The sequence below is a fragment of the Dipodomys merriami genome, unplaced genomic scaffold (assembly GCF_024711535.1).
Source record: "Dipodomys merriami isolate MVZ:Mamm:240054 unplaced genomic scaffold, mDipMer1.0.p SCAF_41, whole genome shotgun sequence".
Classification (NCBI taxonomy): Eukaryota; Metazoa; Chordata; class Mammalia; order Rodentia; family Heteromyidae; genus Dipodomys; species Dipodomys merriami.
Window position 1 is genome coordinate 11,242,348 of NW_027205715.1, and position 24,702 is coordinate 11,267,049.

The window sequence follows — 24,702 nt, forward strand, 5'->3', positions numbered from 1 at the left end:
TCTGTATTTGTTTGTTTGTTTGCCAGTCCTGGGGCTTGAATTTAGAGTGGGCACTGTCTCTGAGCTTCTTTTGCTCAAGGCTAGCACTCTACTATTTGAGCCACAGCACCACTTCCAGCTTTTCCTGTTTATGTGGTACTGAGGAATCAAACCAGGGTTTCATGCATGTTAGGCATGCACTCTATCCAGTCTCACTTATGGTTTTTTGAGTGGTGGTTAATTGGAGATAAGAATCTCACGGGGACTCTTCTGCCCATTTTGAACCAGCTTTGAACTACAATCCTCTGATCTCAGCCTTCTGAGTAGCTAGGATTACAGGTATGAGCTACTGGCACCCAGCTCCTTTCCTTCTTGAAAGCATACCTGATCTGTCACTAAGCTTTGCCAGGCTGCTCCTGGACCTTGTGTTTGACCCCACTTTCTACATCCATAGCTATTGTTACTTCAGGCTACCTGTCCCTTCCTTTGGCCTTTTCTCTATTCCATCCTGTCTCTCTTGATTTCAAAGACGTCCTCAGTGTAATTCTGCCAAGGGTGCTGCCCATAAACCATGAACAGGCCAGAGATCTGTCTCCATCTGATTCCTGCCTTCACCTTCTGTCCTGCAATCCTCATTGTTACTCCACAACAACCAGCACCTTGGCCACATCTGGACCAGGGCATAGGAATGCAAGCACCCACTACTGTCAACTATGTACATAGGATCCTTACACTTCTCATCTAATACCTGCTCCAGCAAGTGCCACAGGCAAGCCAGGATCAATGACCAGAGCATTGCTGCACTCTCAACACCCAGGCTTATTAAACCTAGTGACTAGACAGATTAACAATGGCTACCCTCTCTGCTCTCCTCTATTACACTCCACTCACCTAAAAAAGGTTTGAATGGCTAAAAATGTCTGTAGTTCCCCAGAACTTAGCAGAGGCTCTGTGACACTGGTTTAACTTCAAGGCCTACCTTTGAACCAACTAAAGTAATTCCACAGGACAGATCCTCCAAGGTCTCCTATGTACCTACCAAGACTGTGGCCATTCTTGGTGTAGAAGCAGGTGCCATTGATGAGGTTGACACAGCAGCCGATCACATCTCCTGTGGTGAATGTGGGACCATATGGCTGGCCAGTCCCAGAAGAGCAGAAGGAATGCCCGTCATCACCATGGTAACCATAAGAATGTTTGTCCCAACCTGTGGGTGAACAGAACAGCAATAGCAGAAATGATGTAATTGAGAGAGGAACATGTCAGTCACAGAAACCACCCCTCCCCACCTTCCGTCTCCAACAGTCTAAGTCAGCACTCATGGGCATGGCCTCTCACACAGCCACTTCATAGAGTGTCTTGCTGCACATCAAGCACATTCTGGCCATAAGTCCAGACAGTAAGTCTGAGCAGCTAAGTCAGGAACCAAAACTTGGAAGGGACTCACAAGAAAGCAGTCAGGGAGAGGGCTAGAACTGACCTCAGAAGTCTATCATGGCAGATTCACTCAGAAGTAAAGAATCTAGGTCCTTATCTGTGGGCACAAGGCCCTTGACCCCTGCCTGGGGTGCTACAGTGTATTCTTATCACTTATGTGACCTAAGAATTCATCTTATTCTCAGGCTAGAAGCACCAACTCCATGCTCCCCTAGTCCTTCACATGGTCCATCCAACTGCTTCTGCCTGGTGACTACCTAAGGGAGACTATACATATCTATAACCTACACCCCCACCTCCTACATGGACTGCAGTCAGACTATGACCACCTCTCATTCACAGTGTGATCCTATTAACTCTAGCATGCCTACTTTAAATACACTAATTAAAATTTCCTGTAGGAAAGCTGTTTGGATAATGCCCTGGGTCCATCAAAGGTGGAAGCACACGGAAGCCCCACTCTTCATCCCTCCCCCTTTTTCCCTAACTTTTCATTCCTGTCCCATACTATACAAGTGCTGTACGAGTGAGATAAAAATCTCTAGCCCTTAAGCCAGTGTAGGTGGCTTATGCCTGTAATCCTAGCTGCTCAGGAGGCAGAAATCTGACAACTGAGGTTCAAAACCAGTCCAGGCAGAAAAATCCATTTAACTCTTATCTCCACTTAACCAGCAAAAATCTAGAAGCAGAGGTGTGGTTCAAGTGGTAGATCACCAGCCTTGAGTAAAAACGCCAAATAGAGTAGGAGGCTTCAAGTTGAAGCACTAGAACTGGCACCAAAAAAAAAAAAAATCCCTAGTCCTGGAAATTAATTTGCAATAGCATTAAAAAATTGGGATATTTGAAAGTGGTGCTGTGGCTCAAGTGGTAGAGCGCTCGCCTTGAACTGAAGAGCACAGGGACAGCGCCCAGGCTCAGAGTTCAAACCCTACAACTGACCAAAAAAATCAAAATTTAACTCAAAAATTGTAATATTTAGTGAAAGCACAAGGCCCTGAGTTTAAGTTTAAATACCAGCACACACAAAAAAGCAACATAGAAATTATTAAAAGTAGCAGCAAGATCTCTGAAGCGGATATGGTTTTATACAGTGAATCCACTAAACAAGGCTCAGGAAGATGTATGGTTTACGGGCAAAGGGATACACACTCCACATGTCACAACCAGCATAACCAGATGGTCTCTCCTGGGAAGAAAGGTCAGAGAGCCAGACACTTGAGACCTGAAGCCCTCAGAAAGCAAGGCTACACTCTGTTGGGGCAATAGGCACAGAGGTGCAGCAGAGAGAAGGGACAGAAAACAGGGCCAAGGATTGACAAGGAACCAGGACATGACTGAAGAGACAGGGCCAAAAAGAAACTCTGAGTGTGGGCCAGTGAGTTGAAGGCAAATGGCTCCTTAAAGTCACAGCATTTATCCCAAGCCTTGAGTATCCTGAACTTTCCTGTCTTTTTTTTTTTTTTTTGGTCAGTCGTGGGGCTTGAACTCTGGGCCTGGGCACTGTCTCTGAGCTCTTCAGCTCACGGCAAGAGCTCTACCGCTTGAGCCACAGCTCCACTTACAGTATTCTAGTGGTCTATTGGAGATAAGAGTCTCACGGATGTTCCTGCCCGGGCTGGCTTTGAACCACAATCCTCAGATCTCAGCCTCCTGAGTAGCTAGGATTACAGGCGTGAGCCACCGGCACCCAGTTAACTTTCCTGTCTTTTTAGCTAGCAACTGCTTGGTTAAACAAATCTAGGATGAAGTTGAAGCTGTGGCTCTTTCCTTATAACTCTCTCAGCACCACAAGGAAACTATAATGAGAATTAGGACTGGCTTTAGAAGGACCAAAGCCTGGATTGGAAACATGGCTCAAAAGTGGTAGAACATCTGCTAAGCAAGGCCTATGCTCAATCTTCCAGACATGCTGAAACCACCTGGCTTAGAGGACATTGTGCTGCTCTGAGCATAAATAAACCCAACTCCTAAGCTTACCAGACCAAAGTGAAGAGGCCTTTCTCTAGCTGGGGGTCCCAGATCATTTGATCTCAGGTAAACAGCTCTTCTGGGTACAAGAATGCCCATTTCTGCCAGGTGCTGGTGGCTCACACCTGTAATCCTAGCTACTCAGGAGGCTGAGATATGAGGATCATGGTTCAAAGCCATCCTGGGCAGGAAAAGTCCATGAGAGTCTTATCTCAAATAAACCACTCAGAAAACCAGAAGTGGCACTGTGGCTGGCTCAAGTGGTAGAGCGCTTGCCTTGAGCTGAAGAGCTGAGGGACAGTGCCCAGGCCCAGAGTACAAGCTTCACAACCGACCAAAAAAAAAGAATGCCCATTTCTTAGGTATCAACTCAGTAAACGCTCTGGCTCCTGACAGCACCACTATTCCTCTCCTCTGTGAAGAGCTACAGATGAAGAGCAGCAAGTGAGGACCAATAACAATCATCCTTTCAAGTCTGGATCATATTGTGCCTAATGGCCCCAGGTTTGTCTACCAGATTACTGAGATTCAAGATCCACATCTGTGGGCCACATGAGCCACAACAGTACTCCCCCACAAATGAAGCATGCATGATAACTGACCACAATGTGGCAAACTATTAGAAGAATACAGCACAACCCTGCTGTTTGCTATAACCAGCATTACTAGCAGATGACAGAAAACTAGTAAGGAGCCTCTTCAGGGCTACTTCACCAAGATGGCCTTCTTTCCCCAAAGCCAAGTCCATTACTCACATGGCCAGCACAGCCACTGTCCATTTCAATCTAAGAGAGTCCTTCAGAAAGTCTGCTTGTTACTCTAGGGATCCTTTCAGAACTAAACCCACAGGTTAGTGATGTCTACTAGCCTTTTACCAATGCATCGTGATCTAATCCCAATACCTACCCCTTTAAAGTTTTCAAAACACTTTATTAGTCCTCTCTAGCATACAGCCTATATTCTTTCTCTTCTGCCTGGTTCTCACTGGGCCTCTTTAACCACTAGTCAGTTCCTAGGTCTGTTCTGAATTCATTTCTTATTACTGCTGTAATTACAGTAGAGGCCTGAAGTAATCATCTTATAGCTCTGGAGAACAAGTTCTAGAATCAAGGTGTGGGCAAAACTGTGTTCTTTTCCAAGCTATGACAGAATTGAATTACTTTTTTCTCACTAATGAAACAGGGCCAGGGATGTGAAGATCTCCAGTAGCATGAGAGAAATCTATGGTTCTAAGTCCTTTCCAGTAAAGGGTTCTGCAGCTATGCAGGGATACTACCACCACCACCCCACCATCATATCCCCCCACTTCATAGTGGGTGGGACACTCCACTTCACCATTTGAGCCCTAAAGACAACAGTGTGAGCACTCACCCCTCTTTAGGTGGGCCTGGTGTGAGAATGGAGATATGTCTGCAAGTGAGACATACCTCTCTCACTATAAGACCAGAGACATGGGCTTGGAAGGTGGCTCAGTGGTAGAGTGCTTGCCTTGCATGCATGAGGCCCTGGGTTCGATTCCTCAGTACCACATAAGCAGAAAAATCCGGAAGTGGCGCTGTGGCTCAAGTGGTAGAGTGCTAGCCTTGAGCTGAAGAGCTGAAGGACAGTGCCCAGGCCCAGAGTTCAAGCCCCACAACCAAAAAAAAAAAAAAAGACCAGAGACAGCTGCCTCCAGGGGCAGCAGGACATGAGGGCCAGAACAAGTCAGGCAGATACTATTGTCTGGGTCAGCTGGCTCTGATTCAGAAGGATGGCTGGGACTGCACAATGGGGACAACACCCCGACAGATTGCCACCCAACTCACCATTCTTTCCTCTCCAAAGAGATTAGGCCTTGTCATTCCCAAAGAGAACTGATAGGTAGGCGACCAAACACCTACACAGAGAAGCCTATCCCCTGCCATGTCAGGCACAGATGCTAGTGATGCAAGGAGAAGCCACGCTACGTATGGGCCAGGAGGCAGGAGGCCACAGAGCCTAGATCAGATGCTCCAGCACCACCCACTTCCTCTGCATCATCATTCAGACGGGAAGATCCAGCATAGAAGTGCACAGGGTGGTTGAGGAAATGGCTCATCATCTTGGCATTCCCAGACACCACCCCTAGTTACAAGTGACCCAGAAGTAGGAGACTCCCTGTGGGAGTGCTGGAGATTCCAACATGTTTTTGTTTTACCGGTGCCAATCCTGGGGCTTAATTTCACAGCCTGGGAACTATCCCTGAGCTTTTTAAGCTCAAAGCTAGTGCTCTACCACTCAAACCACAGCTCCTCTTTCAGTTTTTTGGTGGTTAATTGGAGATAAGATTTTCACAGAGCTGGGAAGGTAGCTCAGTGGTAGAGTGCTTGCCTTGCATGCATGAGGCCCTGGGTTCAATTCCTCAGCACCACATAAGCAGAAAAAGCCGGAAGTGGTGGTGTGGCTCAAGTGGTATAACGCTAGCCTTGAGCTGAAAAGCTCACCACAGTTCCGGTGTTACAACCAAAAAAAAAAAAAAAAAAAAATTCACAAACATAGCCAGGCCCTGGTGGCTCATGTCTGTAATCCTAGCTACTCAGGAGGCTGAGATCTGAGGATCTCAGTTCAAAGCCAGCCCAGGCAGGAAAGTCCATGAGACTCTTACCTCCAATAAACCACCAGAAAACTGGAAGTGGTGCTGTGGCTCAAGAGGTAGAGAGCTAGCCTTGAGCTGAAGAGCTAAGAACTGAGGGACAGTGCCCAGGCCCAGAGTTCAAGCCCCACAGCTGACAAAAAAAAAAAGAGAGAGAGAATTTCACGAACTTTCCTGCCTGGGTTGGTTTCAAACTCAGCTTCCTGAGTAGCTAAGATTATAGATGTGAGTCACCAGCACCCAGATTTCAACATGATTGTTTCCTAGAAGCCTACCCATACCATTCCATTTGCCAGAAAGAATCCAGGGCCTCAGTCCCGGAGTAGAAAAGAGTGGAGAGATGGGTTGGGAAGGTGGCTCAGTGGTAGAGTGCTTGCCTTGCATGCATGAGGCCCTGGGTTCGATTCCTCGGCACCACATAAGCAGAAAAAGCCGGAAGTGGCACTGTAGCTCAAGTGGTAAAGTGCTAGCCTTGAGCTGAAGAGCTGAGGGACAGCACCCAGGCCCAGAGTTCAGGCCCCACAACTGGCAAAAAAAAAAAAAAGAGTGGAGAGGGCTCTACTGCTGGACCACATCATCAGCACATTAGACCAAAACCCTAAAAGGGGACCTGCGCTATGGCTGACCAAAGGCTGACCAGCAAAGAGGCCAGCCCATGCCTCATCCACAAAGCTAACTTACCTTATCTGTTTATTTTTGCCAGTCCTGGGGCTTGAACTCAGGGCCTGGGCACTGTCCCTGAGCTTCTTTTGCTCAAGGCTAGCACTCTATCACTTGAGCCACAATGTCACTTCCAGCTTTTTTTGTTTATGTGGTACTGAGGAATCAAACCAAGGGCTTCATGCACGCTAAACAAGGAACTCTACCAGTAAGCCACATTCCCAGCCCCAAAGAAAGCTCGTTTTTTTTTTTTGTTTTTTTTTTTTGGTCAGTTGTTGAGTTTGAACTCAGGGCCTGGGTGTTGTCCCTGAGGCACTTGGTGCTCAAGACTAGCACTCTACCAACTGAACCACAGCACCACTTCCCACAAAGCTAACTTGAATACAAACCAGCCATCTCCCCAATAAGTGTCATCTATTCACCACTGGACTTAGGGATCAGAGACTTTAATCTATGTTTTTCTTTTTAATTAGAGTACATTAGTTGCACAAAGAAGTTTTACTGTGATATTTCCATGCATGTACTAATGTACTTAATCATATTTACCTCTTCTTTGTCTCCCCCCCCCCCCGCCCCCAGTCCTGGGGCTTGAACTCAGGGCCTAAGCACTGTCTCTGACCCCCTTTGGCTCAAGACCAGCACTCTACCACATGAGCCACAGCTGCACTTTCAGCTTTTTCTGCTTATGTGTTACTGAGGAATTGAACCCAGGGCTTCATACATGCTAGGCAAGCACTCTACAATGAAGCCAGATTCCCAGCCCTTCTTTTTTTTTTTTTTTTTTGGTCGGTCTTGGGGCCTGAACTCTGAGCCTGGTCACTGTCCCTGTGCTCTTCAGCTCAAGACTAGCACCCTACCACTTGAGCCACAGCACCACTTCTTGCTTTTTCTGCTTATGTGGTGCTGAGGAATCGAACCCAGGGCCTCATGCATGCAAGGCAAGCACTTTACCACTGAGTCACCTTCCCAGTCCCTGGTTTTTTTTTGTTGTTGTTGTTTGGTCAGTCATGGGGCTTGAACTCTGGGTCTGGGTGCTGTCCCTGAGCTCTTCAGCTCAAGGTGAGCACTCTATCACTTGAGCCAAAGTGCCACTTCCAGTTTTCTGGTGGTTAATTGAAGATAAGAGTCTCACAGACTTTCCTGCCCGGGCTGGCTTTGAATTGCAGCTCTCAGATCTCAGCCTCTTGAGATTACAGGATTATAGGATTACAGGATTACAGGTGAGAGCCCACCAGCACCTGGCCCCTTCTGTTTTTTGAGATGGAAGTTTGCCCAGGCTGGTCTCAAACTCATGGGCTCACATGATCTTTCTGCCTTATTCTGAGTTTAAATCCTAATTCTGTCACTTAGCTCCTGGGTTTCCCTAGCTAAACTTCTTTCAGGACGTTAGTCTCCCCCACCCTGAATAACAACTTAGTTATGACGCCTAGATGTACTGCACCTTCCTGTTGTTACCCTATGACCTGAGTGGACCTGGGCCACGCTGGTCATTATCCACCTCTCCCAATGATATCCAATGAATAGCTTGACCTATCTGTTCTTCCTTGCCCTTGTTTCCTGGGGAAGCCACCTGGTCCTTATAGAACTTAGCAGAGTTCAATGGCCATGCCCAATGGCTATTAGATTGTCACCCTCAAGGCCAGCTAAGGAGGAGAAAAGTCTGTGGCTGGATAGCAAAGAGGCTTTCTGAGCCTGGGGCTGCTGTGGAAAGCCCCCTATGTCACAGAGGACACTATGCCAGGGCTGTTTAATGTGTTGAGCCACACCTCTTCAGACAGACGTTTTCTCCATAATCCCAACTATCTTTAGAAAAAAAACTGAAAAGGTCTACTGCCTGGAGCAGTTCAACAATGGGAAATCAGGAGAGATTTTTCATTCAGCAAATGCTGGAAAACAACAGAGAATGATCTTGTCACAGTGTTCCCCTGTCACAGCACCATCGTGGCTATTATCCTGAGCTTTTTTGGCAGCTGCCAGCAGAAAGGGCGGCTGGACTCTAGGTACAGGATCTTTTCTTCATAGTGGCTCTTCAAGAAAGTCACAATAATAAGCGATGTAGATTAAGATAAGGATGACTATCATAAAGATTAAAAGGTGTTTGTGACTTTAAAAAATACGTAAGCCAGGCACTGGTGGCTCAGGCCTGTAATCCTAGCTACTCGGGAGGCTGAGATCTGAGGATCGCAGTTCAAAGCCAGCGCAGGCAGAAAAGACCAAATAACCACCAAATAACCACCAGAAAAATGGAAGTGGTGCTGTGGCTCAAGTGGTAGAGTGCTTCCCTTGAGCTGAAGAGCCCAGGGATAGTGCCCAGGCCCAGAGTTCAAGCCCCACAACCAACCAAAAAGAAAAAAAAAAAAAAAGGAAAAAGAAATTGAGAAAATAAAAGTCACAGTAAAGAAGAAAAAAGGCTGCCTCTGTGGGTAGTTAATGGTAACAGGGCTGACACCAGGTGAAGTGACACCATGCCTTCCCACAGGCTCCCAGGCCTTTCCACTGAATCCAGATGTCTACTTAAAGCCATGGAGCTTTGAAGCATTGGGGAGGACATAGCCTATACTATATAGAAAGGAGCCTTCTGCAGGTTATGTCGTGTCATTCCTGATATCCAGGAGAGGCCAGAGGTCTTAACTGGGTCTGGATAGGACAAGGCTCATACAGCAGCTAGCATATCTGCCTACATTGTCACCTACCCTGAAATAAGGAAAAGAATGACACTGTCCTGTAAAACAGGTATAGCCAGGAGCCTGTGTGGCTCACATCTAATCCTAGCTACTCAGGAAGCTGAGATCTGAGGATCTCCATGCCAGCCCAGGCAGACAAATCCAAGACACTATCTCCAATTAACCAGCAAAAAAAGTTGGAACTGGAGACATGTCTCAAGTGGTATAGCACTAGCTGTGAGTGAGAAAGCCCAGTCAGAGCATGAGGACCTGAGTTTAAGCCCCAGCCCCAGCACACACACACACGCGCACACACACACACACACACACACAAATTTTGATGTGTAATATCAGTTTCTTGGACATGGTAGCTCTATTCTAGGGTGCCCTGTTCTAGGCAGCTGCTTAGTGGCTTCAGAGAATCTCCTTGCTGATCCTTTTCCCAGACAGGGCTTCCACAAGGCACCTATAGGACTGAACCCAGATGGCTTCTTTTCTCTACTAGTCTCAGGTAATGGCTTGAAAGGTTTGCACAGGCCTATAGTCATACCAGGCTTGTGCCCAAGTGCTCTGTTGGGAGAGGAGGATGGAAATAAAAAGAAACCCTATGCCGGGCGTCGGTGGCTCATGTCTGTAATCCTAGCTACTCAGGAGGCTAAGATTTGAGGATCACATTTAAAGCCAGCCCAGGCAGGAAAGTCCGTGAGACTCTTATCTCCAATAAACCACTAGAAAACCAAAAGTGGCACTGTGGCTCAAGCGGTAGAGCGCTTACCTTGAGCTGAAGAGCCCAAGCCCAGAGTTCAATACCCACGACCGACACGCCCCACGACCGACACACACACACACACACACACACACACACACACACATACACACACACACACACACACACACACAGTGGGGCTCTGAGGGTTCAATTCACTCAGCTAGAGAAAAAGATGGCTTCCTTCATGGAAGGCCTGAGTGGCACCTTGACAGACCCTTGTGAAACACTAAATTCTGGAGTAAAACCACAAGCTCACAGAGAGTGGCATTAATTGTCAACCTGGCAGGGCTCATCAGCTATGAACAAGGGTCCCAGCTTACAGAGTGGGCAGTCCCTGTTTGCAAGTATAAATAAACAGCATTTCCAAACTACTAGAAACCTACCTACTACTCTACTTCTGCTGTTCAATACCTTTGTATTACTAGTTATTCCAGGCAGACAACTTTTGCTGCAAATGTTGCACCCTTAGAAGGATAGAAAGATAATCAACATCCTGTACTTTATTCACCCTCTCTCATGAATCTGGCACAGAACCCTGGTATTCTGCCATGATCTTTGTTATCAGTGGTTCCTCTCTCATGCCAAGTACAGATGTGAAGGATCATCTGTTTGCAGAATGTGATCCACCTAACAGAGGTAACTTTCTGCTGGACTTAGGCACCAAACAGCCCACTCAGAGTGGGCTTGGTAAGGTGGGCTCTAGGGTAGGAAAGATGCACACCCGATCTATGCTATGAAAGGAAAGCAGACAGTCCTTTCTCACCCTTCCTCCTGCTCCCCCAGCTCAAGGCTTCAGTATCAGGAGCTTCAGGAGATAGTTTCTGTCCTCCCAATCCCCAACTATGATTCTTCTAGCTGTCCTCTTCCTACAACTTCAATCAAAGAAGGTTTGTCTCAGTGAGCCAGGATTTTTCTTTGAAGGGCTGTACTTATCAAGGCAATGGTTACCACACCTTGTGCCTTTCCACACAAAAAAAGGAAAGGAAGAGAATGCCAGCTACCCAATTCTGCTACAAGTGAGCCTCCTATCAACAGACCCTGAGTCTCGCTCTAAAGCATAAAACACAGGAGCAAGATGTAAACATCTCAGCTTGGGAGAAGTGAAAATCCCATTCTCCATCACAACCCCACCTCTCTCTCCCTGGGATCCCAGCCCCTGTCCAGCCCCGTTCTGCCATGCTGTGCCAATTCACCAAGACAAGGGTGAGGCTGAGGTACAGTCACCTGCCTGCAGATCATCCTGACCTGGTTCTGAGTCATTTAGCCAAGGGTTCTGACATTCTTACTTTGAGGCCACACCTGTTCCTTGGTTTCACACTTAAGGCCAAAGAACACCTTGGAAAAGGCAAACACAACTTCCACATCTTCCCACAGAAACTTCTGATAAGCCGGGCACTGGTAGCTCACGCCTGTAATCCTACTCAGGAGGCTGAGATCTAAGGATCATGGTTCAAAGCCAGCCCAGACAGGAAAGTCTGTGAGACTCTTATCTTCAATTAACAACCAGAAAACCAGAAGTAGTGCTGTGGCCCAAGTGGTAGAGTGCTAGCCTTGAGCTGAAGATCTGAGGGACAGTGTCCAGGCCCAGGGTTCAAGCCCCATGATTCAAAAAAAAAAATCATGTTTAAAAAAACAAAGCAGTGGGGGAATACAATTTGGTAACAGAACACTAGTTGGGCGAGGCCTTGGGGTTCCATAAGAGAAAACAAACAAAAATCTCAAAAACAAGAGAGAAAGAAAACCAGAAAGCAGAACTGTCCCTCTTCCTATGTCGTCAGTACCACAAGGTTAGATCAGTTTGATGAAACTGGGCTGCAAATGAAGTCTTCAAGTTGAAGGCAGGCTGCAGCCAAGAGACCTGACTTCAGACAGGTACCAGGACCAAAGGTGGCTTCTCAAAGCCTATCACATTGATGAAGCACAGTGAGACAAAGGAATAGTCTCAACTCACACAGCCATGATGGGGTGCAAGCAAGGGGCAGAGGTACCTGGAGATGAGGCTGAACAGGAAACCGTCCTCTGGCAATGGAGTCAGGGGCCCAAAGCAAGCAAAGAGTACAATGCAAACACAAGAGTAGAGAGAAGCAATCTGAGATGGAGACACCAATCATGACCACAGAAGCAGCCCAAGGGAGAGGAAATGGCAATAGGGATGAAGAAGGGGGCATATTAAAGAGCAGCAGAACCACGGAATAATGAATGGGGCTAAAGATTTCTCAGAGCAGCTCACTTGGAAGGCAAAAAGATAGTGAATGAGCAAGGCCATACACACATGAGGACCTGGCCTTTTCAGGAAAATAACCTCAAGGCAAGAGGGTTTACCGAAGGCTCTTATGCAAATAGCTAAGGTAGAGTGAAATCACTGGAGCAAGCAGAGTTCTTCTGCCAGAGGTCCCCTTGACTATCCCTTCTCTACCATGTTAGGGCCAGCCAAGCTCAACCTACTATTTGTATACCAAAGTCTCTGGGAACCTCTAGGTTTTCAAGGCAGCCAAGTACTATGCTCCCATCTTCATTCCCATTCACTTCCAATTAAGAACTCAAAAGGACCAGAGAAACAAGGAGCCCAGGAAAAAGGAGGACAGCAGAGAGAGACAATCCTCTACAGTTGAGAAGCATTTACCTCAGAGAGAAAGGGAAAGAGACTCAAGACAGTCTGTATCAGTTCAGTCTGGCTTCATAAACTTGACAGGATCAGGGCCGTAAGAAAAGTAGCTTCCTTCCACATGTGACCAGCTCATCCCTCACAAGAGTCTCTCCCAAGGGTTCAAAAGAGGAAGAATTAAGAGCCAAAGATGAAATGCTTCTCAACAGTAGCAGTTGGAAAGACCAAAGCTGGGCTTCCTAAGTTAACCTCTTTCTTGGACTGACTCAAGGGCTGCTAGGGCACACTCTCCAGCCCTTCTGCTCCTAATGTCACTGACGTTGGCATCCACATTGCCATTTTATTAAGAAAAGCATGTCTTTTTTTTTTTTTTGGTCTGTACTGTGGTTTGAACTCAAGAGTCTTATGTTTCTTAGGGTAGGTACTTCTACCAACCTGAAACACATTCCCACCCCTTTTTTGCTTTATTTTTATAGGAGATCCTACCATCTATATGGCCTCCTGAGTATTTAAGGTCTTGCACTACCATGTTCAGCTCATTGACTGAGATGGGATCTCACTGTTTGCCTAGTCTGGCCTTGAACCACTATCCTTTCCTATCTCCATCTACCAAGCAGCTGGAGGCTGAACCACTGCACCCACCACAAAAAAAAGCATTCATGAAAGAAGTGGTCAGCAAAACTGGCAGCACACCATCAGTGTCTTATAGTTCAATCACCCACTAACCTAAAAATACTGAGTCTAGCTACATTACCTCCAGGAGGTCTTGTTATTTCCACCCTCCTCTCATCTTTCTAGGCCAAGTTACTCCATGCTCTTCTGGACTACATTTTAGTAGCCCAGGTCCTAACTTGGCCTTCTTGCATCTGCTTCTGTCCTTCCCAGTAGTGTGCAAACTCCTGTCTGGACAGGTAGTCCCACCAAAACACCTGAGGAAACCCACACTCTCCTCACCAAGCCCTGTCAGCCATACAGAGCAGCCCCACTGGCCTGCATCCACTCCCTCAGCACCTCAGCACTCAGATCTTTTTTTTTTTTTTTTGGTCAGTTGAGGGGCTTGAACTCTGGGCCTGGGCACTGTCCCTGAACTCTTCAGTGCAAGGTGAGCATTCTTTCTACCACTTGAGCCACAGCGCCATTTCTGGTTTTCTGGTGGTTAATTGGAGATCAGAGTCCAACGGACTGTCCTGCCCAGGCTGGCTTTGAACCACAATCCTCAGATCTCAGCCACCTGAGTGGCTAGGATTACAGGAGTGAACCACTGGCACGTGGTTTCAGATCTTTTCTACTTCCTCACAAATGTTCCTCACTCTGTTTAGAACTTTCCTCCTCCCTATTATTCCTCCCCCTACTTCCTGTCATCCTATCATTCCTTACCTGACTCTCATCAGAATCCTGCCTAAATGTCACTTTCCCAGGAAAGCCTGAATCTAGAACATTCTCATGGCACTCTGTACTGTCCTGTAAAGGAACTGACCAAAGTGCATAGGACCCCAGGTGAGTTTATTAACAAAGTACAGGTCTCTCCTACCTGGAAAAGTTTATAGGGACAGGGACTGGGACTAAGTCTGTTTATCTTGTGCTGGGCTTGGTGCCTGACACAGAGCAGGTACACAATCAACTACCAAGGCCATATGGTTATGATGAAATGAGATGTTCTCTGTAAAGCATCCAGCACAGAGTCTGGAACATAGGGGCACTAGGTCACCCACAGCTCTAACAGGAGCAAAGTACCTGGGTGGCAGAAAAGAAACTGTTCACTCTGCCATAATGCTGCCAGAAAGCAGCCTTCCAAGTTTCCCATGTAGAAAAGAAAACAACTGCCTAGTGACAATCCTCCAGGAGGCTCACACAAGGATCCACAGTAGGACTGCCAGTGCTACTGTTTGCAACCAAAGCCTGATCCAGAGAGGATAGACATCCCAGGAGACAGTACCTGCCCTGACAAGTTTCCTTGTAACACTGGAAGGGCCACCCCACAGGGCTAACCCCAGGGCTTCCCTGGCCCAGATCAAGGGTGATTTTTTTCATTCTATAGCCTCTTCTAGGATGAAAGAGTGCTGTCTGCCATCACTTTTGAATGCTAAAGCAGCAGCCTGAAACTAACCCCACTCAGCAATCCAGGCTGGCTGCCAGGATAACAGGACAGATGCTTCCCACAAGTCAATGGGCTCAGTGCACCTACATGTCTCTTTTTTTTTTTTTTTTTGTCTCCTGGGCCCTGTCCCTCAGCTCTTCAGCCCAAGGCTACTGCTCTACCACATGAGTCACAGTGCCACTTCCGGGCTTTTCTGTTTATGTGGTGCTGAGGAATCGAACCCAGGGCCTCATGCATGCAAGGCAAGCACTCTACCACTGAGCCACCTTCCCAGCCCCTACATGTCTCCATGTCTCATTTCTTACACCTGCTGATGTTTTAACTGGGCGGGGGAGGATATGATGATTTTTTTTTTTTAATTTATTGAGAAGGCCTCACTGTTTAGTCCAGCTGGATTGGAATATATTACCCAAATGGGCCTGGAATTGGTGATACTTCTGCTTTAGACTTTTATGTGCTGGGATTCCCAATGTGCATCACCACCACCACACTGGGCCCTTGTTGAGTTCTTTTACTTGCCTGTAACTCCTCAGTGATACCTGGATGTCCACAGGCTCCTCCTCAGAGAGGATTAAACTCTATTTACCTCTATTCTTCCTGTATGCTAGGCCTCATTTATACATTCAGCTCCAGGTGACCTGCAGACAAGGGCACAAATGGTCCTTGCCATTTACTGGAGATTTAGATTTTCTAGAATGAAAGGGTCTGGAAAGAAAAAGCTGCCTCTTCAACTCAGAGCAGGTTGCATCTCTAAGAGAGAAGCACGTTCTCCACATTCAGTGATTGTTGCTCTTTAGTCTGCAGCTCCTGCTCCAAAAACATACACTGAACCCCATTTCTGTACAGTCAGGTGATTACTGGTTTCAGGCAGTGAAGAGGAATGGGGGGGAGGGGGCTGTTCTCCCAGGCAGACCTAACAATTTCTTCCTAATGGAGCCAGGAAATCCTACTGTAGATGTGCAAATTCCAACAATATCTAGAGTGATTGTTCAGTGATATGCTCAACATTCTTTGCAAAACAATAAGAACCAGGTGCTAGTGGCTCATGCTTGTAAGCCTGTTATTCAGGAAGCTGAGATCTGGGGATTGTGGTTCAAAGCCAGCCTGGGCAACAAAGTCTGATAGACTCTTATCTCTCATTAACTACCAAAAAAACTGGATGTGAAGCTGTTGCTCAAGTAGTAGAGCACTAGTCTTGAGCAAAGAAGCTCAGAGATAGCACCTAGGACCTAAGTTCAAGCCCTAGGACCAGCACCAGAAGAAAAAAAAATTCTAGCTATATAGAAGGACAAGATCTTAGGATCTCAGTTTGAAGCCAGCCCAGGCAGACATATCCTCAAGATTCTTCTTTCCAATTAACTATCAAAAATCCAGAAATGGAGCTGTGACTCAAGAGGTAGAGCATCAGCCTTGAGCAAAAAAGCTAAAGGACAGTACCCAGGTCCTGAGTTCAAGCCCTAAAACCAGCACCAAAAAAAAAAAAAAAAAAAAAAAAAATTAACAGAACAGTTTATACAAAAATACATTTTGAAGCCAGGCGCCAGTGGCTCACGCCTATAATCCTAGCTATTCAGGAGGCTGAGATCTGAGGATCATGGTTCAAAGGCAGCCAGGGCAGGAAAGTCCATGAGACTCTTTTTTGTTTTGTTTTGTTTTTTGTTTTTTGTCGGTCATGGGGCCTGAACTCTGGGCCTGAGCACTGTCCCTCAGCTCTTCAGCTCAAGGCTAGCGCCTTACCACTTGAGCCAAAGCGCCACTTCCAGCCTTTTCTGCTTATGTGGTGCTGAGGAATCGAACCCAGGGCCTCATGCATGCAAGGCAAGCAAGCACTCTACCGCTGAGCCACCTTCCCAGCCCCCCCCCCTTTTTTAAAGTTGATTTTCTCTTTCTATCGACCGTGGGGCTCGAACTCTAGGTTTGGGCGCTGTCCCTGCGTTCTTCAGCTCAAGGCGAGTGCTCAACCACTTGAGCCACAGTGCCACTGTCCATGAGACTCTTATCTCCAATAAACCACTAGAAAACCGGAAGTGGTACTGTGGCTCAAGCAGTAGAATGCTCCCCTTGAGCTAAAGAGCGCAGGGACAACACCCAAGCCCAGAGTTCAAGCCCTACAACCGACCAAAAAAAAAAAGATTTTGACCCACAATAAAGGATAAGATAAAATATGACCTAACACCAAACAAAAATGAACTACCTAACTAAGAAACTATTAATGATGTTGAGCGTGGTGGCATACAACTGTAATCGCAGCACTTAGGAGGCTGAGACAGGAGGATGTCAAACTGAAATATAATGTAAAACTTCAAAAAGTGAACAGATATATGCAATTTCTGGCTTAGAAGACTAAATTTTTAGTAAGGTTGATATTAAATAAAATCTATGCTAATGTAATATCCTCTGACACAGGTTTGATAGGATAATTTTTTTTTAAAAGGCAAATTTCTATTGACATCCAAAATGCCAGCCAAATGTGAGAACTAGGGCTAGGAATGTGGCTTAGTGGTAGAATGCTTGCCTAGGATGCATGAAGCCCTGGGATCAATTCCTCAGTACCACACAAACAGAAAAAGCTGGAAGTGGGCTGGGAAGGTGGCTCAGTGGTAGAGTGCTTGCCTTGTATGCATGAGGTTCTAGGTTCGAATCCTCAGCACCACATCAGCAGAAAAAGCCGGAAGTGGCTCAAGTGGTAGAGTGCTAGCCTTGAGCTGAAGAGCTGAGGGATAGCGCCCAGGCCCAGAGTTCAGGCCCCACAACGGACAAAAAAAAAAAAAAAAAAGACAGGAAGGGATAGCAATGAAAGACATCAGGTAACTGTATGGGTGTCTCCAAGAGCTGGAATACTCCACATACTCCACAGGCTAATCTCTCTCTCTCTCTCTCTCTCTCTCTCTCTCTCTCTCTCTCTCTCTCTCTCTCTCTCTCTCTCTTTCCTTTCTTTAAAATAAAAAAATTTATTTAAAAAAATTTTTTTTAAAAAGAAAGAAAAGGCTGGAAGTGGCTCTGTGGCTCAAGTGGTGGAGTACTAACCTTGAACAAAAAGAAGCTCAGGGCAGTGTCTAGTCCCTGAATTCAAGCCCCAGGACTGGCAAAAAATAAATGAATAAATTTTAAGAAATGTGAGGACTATAAGCTCAGACATGTTAATAAAACATCTGTGTCCTTCTGTAAATAATGTCAGAAGCAAAAAAAAAAGCACTGGTCAAAACAGCAAACTTAGCTGGGCTATAGCTCAATGAAAGAACCTTTACCTAGCATATGCATGACCCTAGGTTTAATCTTTAGCACTAAAATAAGAAAACAAACAAATGTTCAGCATCAGTAGCTCATGCCTGTCATTCTAGCTACTTAGGAGGCTGAGATCTGGGGAATGCAGTTCAAGACCTCTTGGTATATATGCAAGAACCCTTTTCAACCCACAGCTGGCATAGTGGTACACATCAGTCACCTCAACTATGTTAGGAGACTGAGATCAGGAGGACCACAGTTCCAGGCCAGCCCAGAACAAAGTACATGAGACATTATCTCAATGGAAGAAGTTAGGTGTAATAGGCAGTTCACTGCAAAGGCACTTGCCCAGGCCAAAATGAGACTACCTCAAAAAATAACCAGCACAACACAGGCATCAGTAGCTCATACATGTAATTTTGACTATTCAAAAGGCTGAGATCTGGAGGACTGAGGTTCAAGGTATCTCAATTAGAAAAGTTTTCTAGATTTTATGTCCACAATAACCAGCAAAAAGCAAGGCTGGTTGCTTGTCAAGCAAGCAAGCTGCACAAGCATGAGTCCTGAGTTCAAACCCTAGTATTGGAAAAAAAAAAAAAAAGGTTATGCCAACTATATAAGCAGACACAAATGAAATATTCATCTGCAGAAAATTAAAGCTCTAGTATGGCCAGCAAGCCTAGAGATACATTAATTGTCAAACATCTCATCTAAAGTTAAAGTTAATATTAAAGGGATTTGACAATTAAAAGGATTTGTAATTCCAGCACTCAGGAGACAGAAATAAGAGGATCATGAGGCTAGTCTGGGCTACATAGCAAAGCTCTGAATCAAAAAAAACAAAGTTTGGGGCTGGGAAGGTGGCTCAGTGGTAGAGTGCTTGCCTTGTATGCATGAGGCCCTGGGTTCGATCCTCAGTACCACATAAGCAGAAAAAGCCAGAAGTGGTGCTGTGGCTCAAGTGGCAGAGTGCTAGCCTTAAGCTGAAGAGCTGAGGGACAGTGCCCAGGCCCAGAGTTCAAGCCCCACAACTGGCCAAAAAACAAACAAACAAACAAAAAGTTATTACTAAGCTGGAGGTATGGCTCAAGTGGTAGAGTACTTGCCTACAAAGGCTGAGTTTAAAATCAATACCACAAGAGAAAGAGAAAGAGAGGGCTGGGAAGGTGGCTCAGTGGTAGAGCGCTTGCCTTGCATGCCTGAGACCCTGGGTTCGATTCCTCAGCACCACATAAGCAAAAAGAAAAAAGCCGGAAGTGGCACTGTGGCTCAAGTGGTAGAGCACTAGCCTTGAGCTGAAGAGCTGAGGGACAGCACCCAGGCCCAGAGTTCAGGCCCCACGACCGGACCCAACAAAAAATAAATAAATAAATAAAAGGAAATATTGAATAAATGGGGTGAGAGAGAGAGAGAGAGAGAGAGGAGAGAGAGAGAGAGAGAGGAGAGAGAGAGAGAGAGAGAGAGAGAGAGAGAGAGAGAGATTTTTTTTTGGTCGGTCGTGGGCTTGGGCACTGTCCCTCAGCTCTTCAGCTCAAGGCAAGCACTCTACCACTTGAGCCACAGTGCCACTTCCGGCTTTTTCTGCTTATGTGGTGCTGAGGAATTGAACCCAGGGCCTCATGCATGCAAGGCAAGCACTCTACCACTGAGCCACATTCCCAGCCCTGAGAGAGAGATTATTAAAGTCTCTAAACAGTTAAGGCCACTACTACTCTCTGCCCACCAATCACACTCCAAAAACCCAAATAACCTTCATCTCAGCCAATGGACTCCTCGAAATGAGAAGCAGCAGTTGCAAAATGGCTTGTACTGCTATCCTTTTCTCCAGTGGCTTGGCTTAATATAAGTACCCTGCAAATAAAATCCTCCTCAGGCTGGGCGCTGGTGGCTCACGCCTGTAATCCTAGCTACTCAGGAGGCTGAGATCTGAGGATCGTGGTTCAAAGCCAGCCCGGGCAGGAGAGACCGTGAGACTACTATCTCCAATAAACCACCAGAAAACCAGAAGTGGCGCTGTAGCTCAAGTGGTAGAGCGCTCACCTTGAGCTGAAGAGCTGAGGGACAGCGCCCAGGCCCAGAGTTCAAGCCCCACAACCAACAAAAAAAAAAAAAAAAAAAAAAAATCCTCCTCAGTCTCTGAGCTGCCACCATGATTCTCATGGGACAGGAGAGACCAGGAGAACAGAGTTCTCTTAAACTTACCAGGAAGCCTGTTCATGTTGACTCCTTGAGCTGAGAGTCCTATTCCCATGTACCTTCAAAAAAAAGCACAGACAAAATTTTTGGTTATCAAATGAGTATTCCATCTCCCTTCTCAAATATTTCTTGGTAAAAGACAAGAAAAATGGTAATAGGGCTGGGAAGGTGGCTCAGTGGTAGAGCGCTTACCTTGCATGCCTGAGGCCCTGGGTTCGATTCCTCAGCACCACATAAGCAAAAAGGAAAAAAAAAAAAAGCTGGAAGTGGCGCTGTGGCTCAAATGGTAGAGCACTAGCCTTGAGCTGAAGAACTAAGGGACAGCACCCAGACCCAGAGTTCAGGCCTCACGATTGGACCCAAAAAAAAAAAAAAAAAAAAAAGTAAAAAGTATTGAATGCAGCCTCTTCTGACATACTAGTTGCACTTGGAAAGCCTTTACATTTTGATTTCTCATGAAAAGAGTTCTTAATGTTTTGAAGCTAAAGACATACAAGGTAGTGTATAACCATGACCCTACTGGCTTTAGCCAGAGTACCATATACTGAAATCATGACTTCCAGCTTCCTGGCTTTCTTGCTCCAGCTAAAAAAGTAAAATCTATTCTTAAGATAGAACTAAAGTTAAGTACTTCAATCCTAGGTAGTGATTGACAAGAGAAATGAAAACTCAAACTTACTGTTCAGCCAGGTGCTGTTAACACACAACTGCAATCCTAGCTACTCAGGAAGCTAAGATCTAAGGTTCAGGGTTCAAAAGCCAGACTGGGCAGGAAAATCCATAAGACTCTTATCTCCCCAGTTAATCACCAAAAAGCCAGAAGTAGAGATGTGGCTCAAGTGGAAGAGTGCCAGCATTGAGCAAAAAAGAAAAGCTAAGGGATGGTGCTTAAGCTCTGAATTCAAGCCCCAATACTAGAACACACACACACACACAAAAGAAGTCTGGAGGTGTGACTCAAGTGGTAGAGCACTTGCCTAGCATGTGCAAAGCCCTGCACATCCCCAGTATAAACAAACAAACAAACAAAAAGAGCAAAAGACTTGACAGGAAAACCTCTAAACAAGGTATACAAATGGCCAAGAAGGGCTGGGATGTAGCTCAGTGGCAAAGCGCTTGCCTAGCAAGTGCAACGTCCTGGGTTCGACCCCCAGTACCAAAAAAAAGAAAAGACACAAATGGCCAAGAAGCACATAAAAAGATATTCAACTAATCATAAGGGAAATGCAAAGCAAAACCATAGTGAAATACCATACTCAAGAATGTGATAGGAAATGGTGCTGTGGCTCAAGGTAGAGCACTCGCCTTAAACTGAAGAAACCAGGGACCAGAGTTCAAGCCCCACGACTGATTAAAAAAAAAAAAAAGTGGGCTGGGAAGGTGATGCAGTGGTAGAGTGCTTGCCTTGAATGGACGAGGCCCTGAGTTCAATTCCTCAGTACCACAGAAGCAGAAAAAGCCGGAAGTGGCGCTGTGGCTCAAGTGGTAGAGCACTAGCCTTGAGCTGAAGAGCTGAGGGACAGCGCTCAGGCCCAGAGTTCAGGCCCCACAACCGGCCAAAAAAAAAAAAAAAAAAAAGCCAGTATCTTTGGGCTGGGAAGGTGGCTCAGTGGTAGAGTGCTTGTCTTGCATGTATGAGGCCCTGGGTTCGATTCCTCAGCACCACATAAGCAGAAAAGGCCAGAAGTGGCACTATGGCTCAAGTGGTAGAATGCTAGCCTTGAGCTGGAAAGCTCAGGGACAGTGCCCAGGCCCAGAGTTCAAGCCCCATAACTGACAAAAAAAAAAAAAAAAAAAAAAAAAAAAAATATATATATATATATATATATATATATATATATATATATATATATATATATATATGATGAAAAGGAATGAAAACCTCAAACTTAAACAGGTTCTCCTGGACCCATGCTGCAGGGTCTTCATATCTAAAGAGCCAGAGGTACAACAGGAGGAGCTGATTCACACCAACTTGTCTGGTGATCTCAGGAGGCACTTGGAAATGACTGAGCTTTCCAGAGCTGGTTGAGTCCTTGCTAAAGTTGAGTAATTCAGTAAAAACAGGTGTGGTAAATTTCTCTTTAGAGAGCCCTAGAGGTCATTCATGCTTTCCACAGAGAGCCTCTGTGTTAGAACAGTGCTAGGGACAAGAGGGTGGGGTGCTGGATTCAGTCCTCCAAAATGTCAAGTCAGGGGTGAGCTAGAGAGCCAGGGTTCACTGCTTCAAAGCTAAGGGTTCCCTGAGGAAGTAAAAGTTAAGACTTGGTGAAGGAGGTGGGAGAAAAAAAGAAATATGTGCCATGCAGAAGCAGCAGTATGCAAGGCATATAGGCAAGGAAGCTGCCACACAGTAGAAGAACTGAGATCAGTATTGCTGGGTTACAGGATGGGCAGACCTAAAAAGAGCTAAAGCTGGGGTAGGAAATGAAGACTGTGAACACATAGTCAGGAGCAGCAGGGACACAGTGATGTTGAGAAAGCTAAGCTCACTTTACAACACAGTAAACAACTGGATGTTGGTGGCTCATACTTGCAATCCTAGCTACTCAGGAAGCTGAGACCTAAGGATCTTGAAGCCAGCCTGGGTAGGAAAGCCCATGAAACTCTTACCTCCTAGTAACTACCAAAAAAAAGCCATAAGTGTAGTGGTAGAGTGCTATCCTTGAGCAAAAAAGCTCAAGGAGCCGGGTGCCAGTGGCTCACGCCTGTAATCCTAGCTACACTCAGGAGCCTATGATCCGAAGATTGCAGCTCAAAGCCAGCCTGGGCAGGAAAGTTCATGAGACTCCTATTTCCAGAAAACTGGAAGTGGAACTGTGGCTCTAGTGGTCAATTCTCTGAGATCTACTTGGACATTTTAGAGCCAAGATGCTCAGCTGGAGTCAGAGGCACCAATTCCCAAGTTCTGTTCCAGCCCTAGTATTGATGCCATACATAAACATCTGGATGAGAAATATCCCTGCAAGGCATAAATATACTGCACATTCCCAGATTCAAATTTCATCTCTGTCCCCAAATGCACCATGGGCCCATGGTCCATCACCTGTTCTGTTTCATCAGCAATTACCACAAGTCCAGAGACACCTCAGTACAGTCACTTACAGATTCAGACAATGGTGTAACTGGGCTGGCGCTTAGGGAGGGCTAAGGACTACACTGCTCACTGTATTATGCATTGTAGGCTCTTCCAGCAGTAGAATCTAGTAAAGTAGTCCATTCTCAAAAGCCTAATCTTAGTACATCTAAAAACAAATGCCTGTTTACCTGGGATTGCTAAGGAAAAGAAACTGAGTATTCACTTCCTTGTTGGTAATGAGCCAGGCTATGCTAAGAACACAAAGGATACAGGCTGCCTTGGGGCAATCTGGAAAGAAGGAAGGAAGCAAGGGTTCCCATTTCCTAAGCAAATGACAGGACAGAGATAGAGCAGATTAGCTCCCCAACACTTCACTTCTGGGCTTGCTTTTCAGGGAGCAGGATATATCAGAAGAGACTTGAAGAGAAAGTACTTACCCCCATAGTGTAAGTGCTCTAATCTATCTTTTTTTTTTTTTGGCCAGTCCTGGAGCTTGAACTCAGGGCCTGTGCACTTTCCTTGAGCTTCTTTTGCTCAGGCTAGCACTTAGGCCATAGTGCCACTTCTGGCTTTTTCTATGCATGTGGTACTGAGTAATCAAACCCAGGGCTTCATGCGTGCTAGGCAAGCACTCTACCACTAAGCCACACTCCCAGCCCTCTAATTCTTCTTCTATATAAGGGCAACATAGAAGAGGAAATATCACTTGTCAGACAGGTGAGACAGTCAGGAAGTATAAAGGAAGAACAGATAAGCTCCTTATGGCAGCAAAGCCAAGAGTTATCCTTTAACATCTCAGTTTCCACCCTTCACTACCAAAACCACAATGCAAGCTAGAGATACAAGAAAAGTCACTTAGCCAGCTGTGTGGCTCCATAAAGAAGAGACAGCAAGCAGGCATTGTGTAGGCCACACTAAGTAGAAATCCACCAGACAGTGACTTGGAAGAGTAGTTCCATCCATAAGGAGGCAGCCAAGGCCCTCAGCCAAACACCAAAAGCAACCCCAAAAGGTCCACACTGAAGGTCCTACCATCCACTGTCAAGCAGCAAAGGGTCAAACTAGGGCCCTAAAAGAGGACTGCCTTAAGATGTGTGCTGGTGGCTCATACCTATAATACTAGCTACTCAAGAGACTGATATCTAAGAATCACAATTTGAAGGCAGCCTGGGCAGTAAAGTCCTATGACTCATTTTCAATTAAGCACCAAAAAAGCCAGAAAATGAGGCTGTAGCTCAAGTGGTAGAGCGCTAGTCATAAGAGAAAAAAAAAAAATCTCAGGGATAGTGCCTAGGCCCTGAGTGCAAGCACTAGTAGCAGTGACACACACACACACACACACACACACACACACAAGTGCAAGCACTAGTAGCAGTGACACACACACACACACACACACACACACACACACA

At 46.0% G+C, this 24,702-nt stretch overlaps 1 protein-coding gene across 1 annotated transcript in view; it reads right to left on the reverse strand.

The window, feature by feature from the left end:
- The window catches only part of LOC138807014 (ran-binding protein 10), a 55,929-nt gene that overhangs the window by 17,556 nt on the left and 13,671 nt on the right, over window positions 1-24,702 (reverse strand). Inside the window, exons 3-4 of the mRNA XM_069992575.1 lie at window positions 20,218-20,270; window positions 1,019-1,186 (exon numbers count right to left, since the gene is read on the reverse strand). Of these exons, the coding sequence (XP_069848676.1) occupies window positions 1,019-1,186; window positions 20,218-20,270 (221 nt within the window). The remainder of the gene's footprint in view (window positions 1-1,018; window positions 1,187-20,217; window positions 20,271-24,702) is intronic.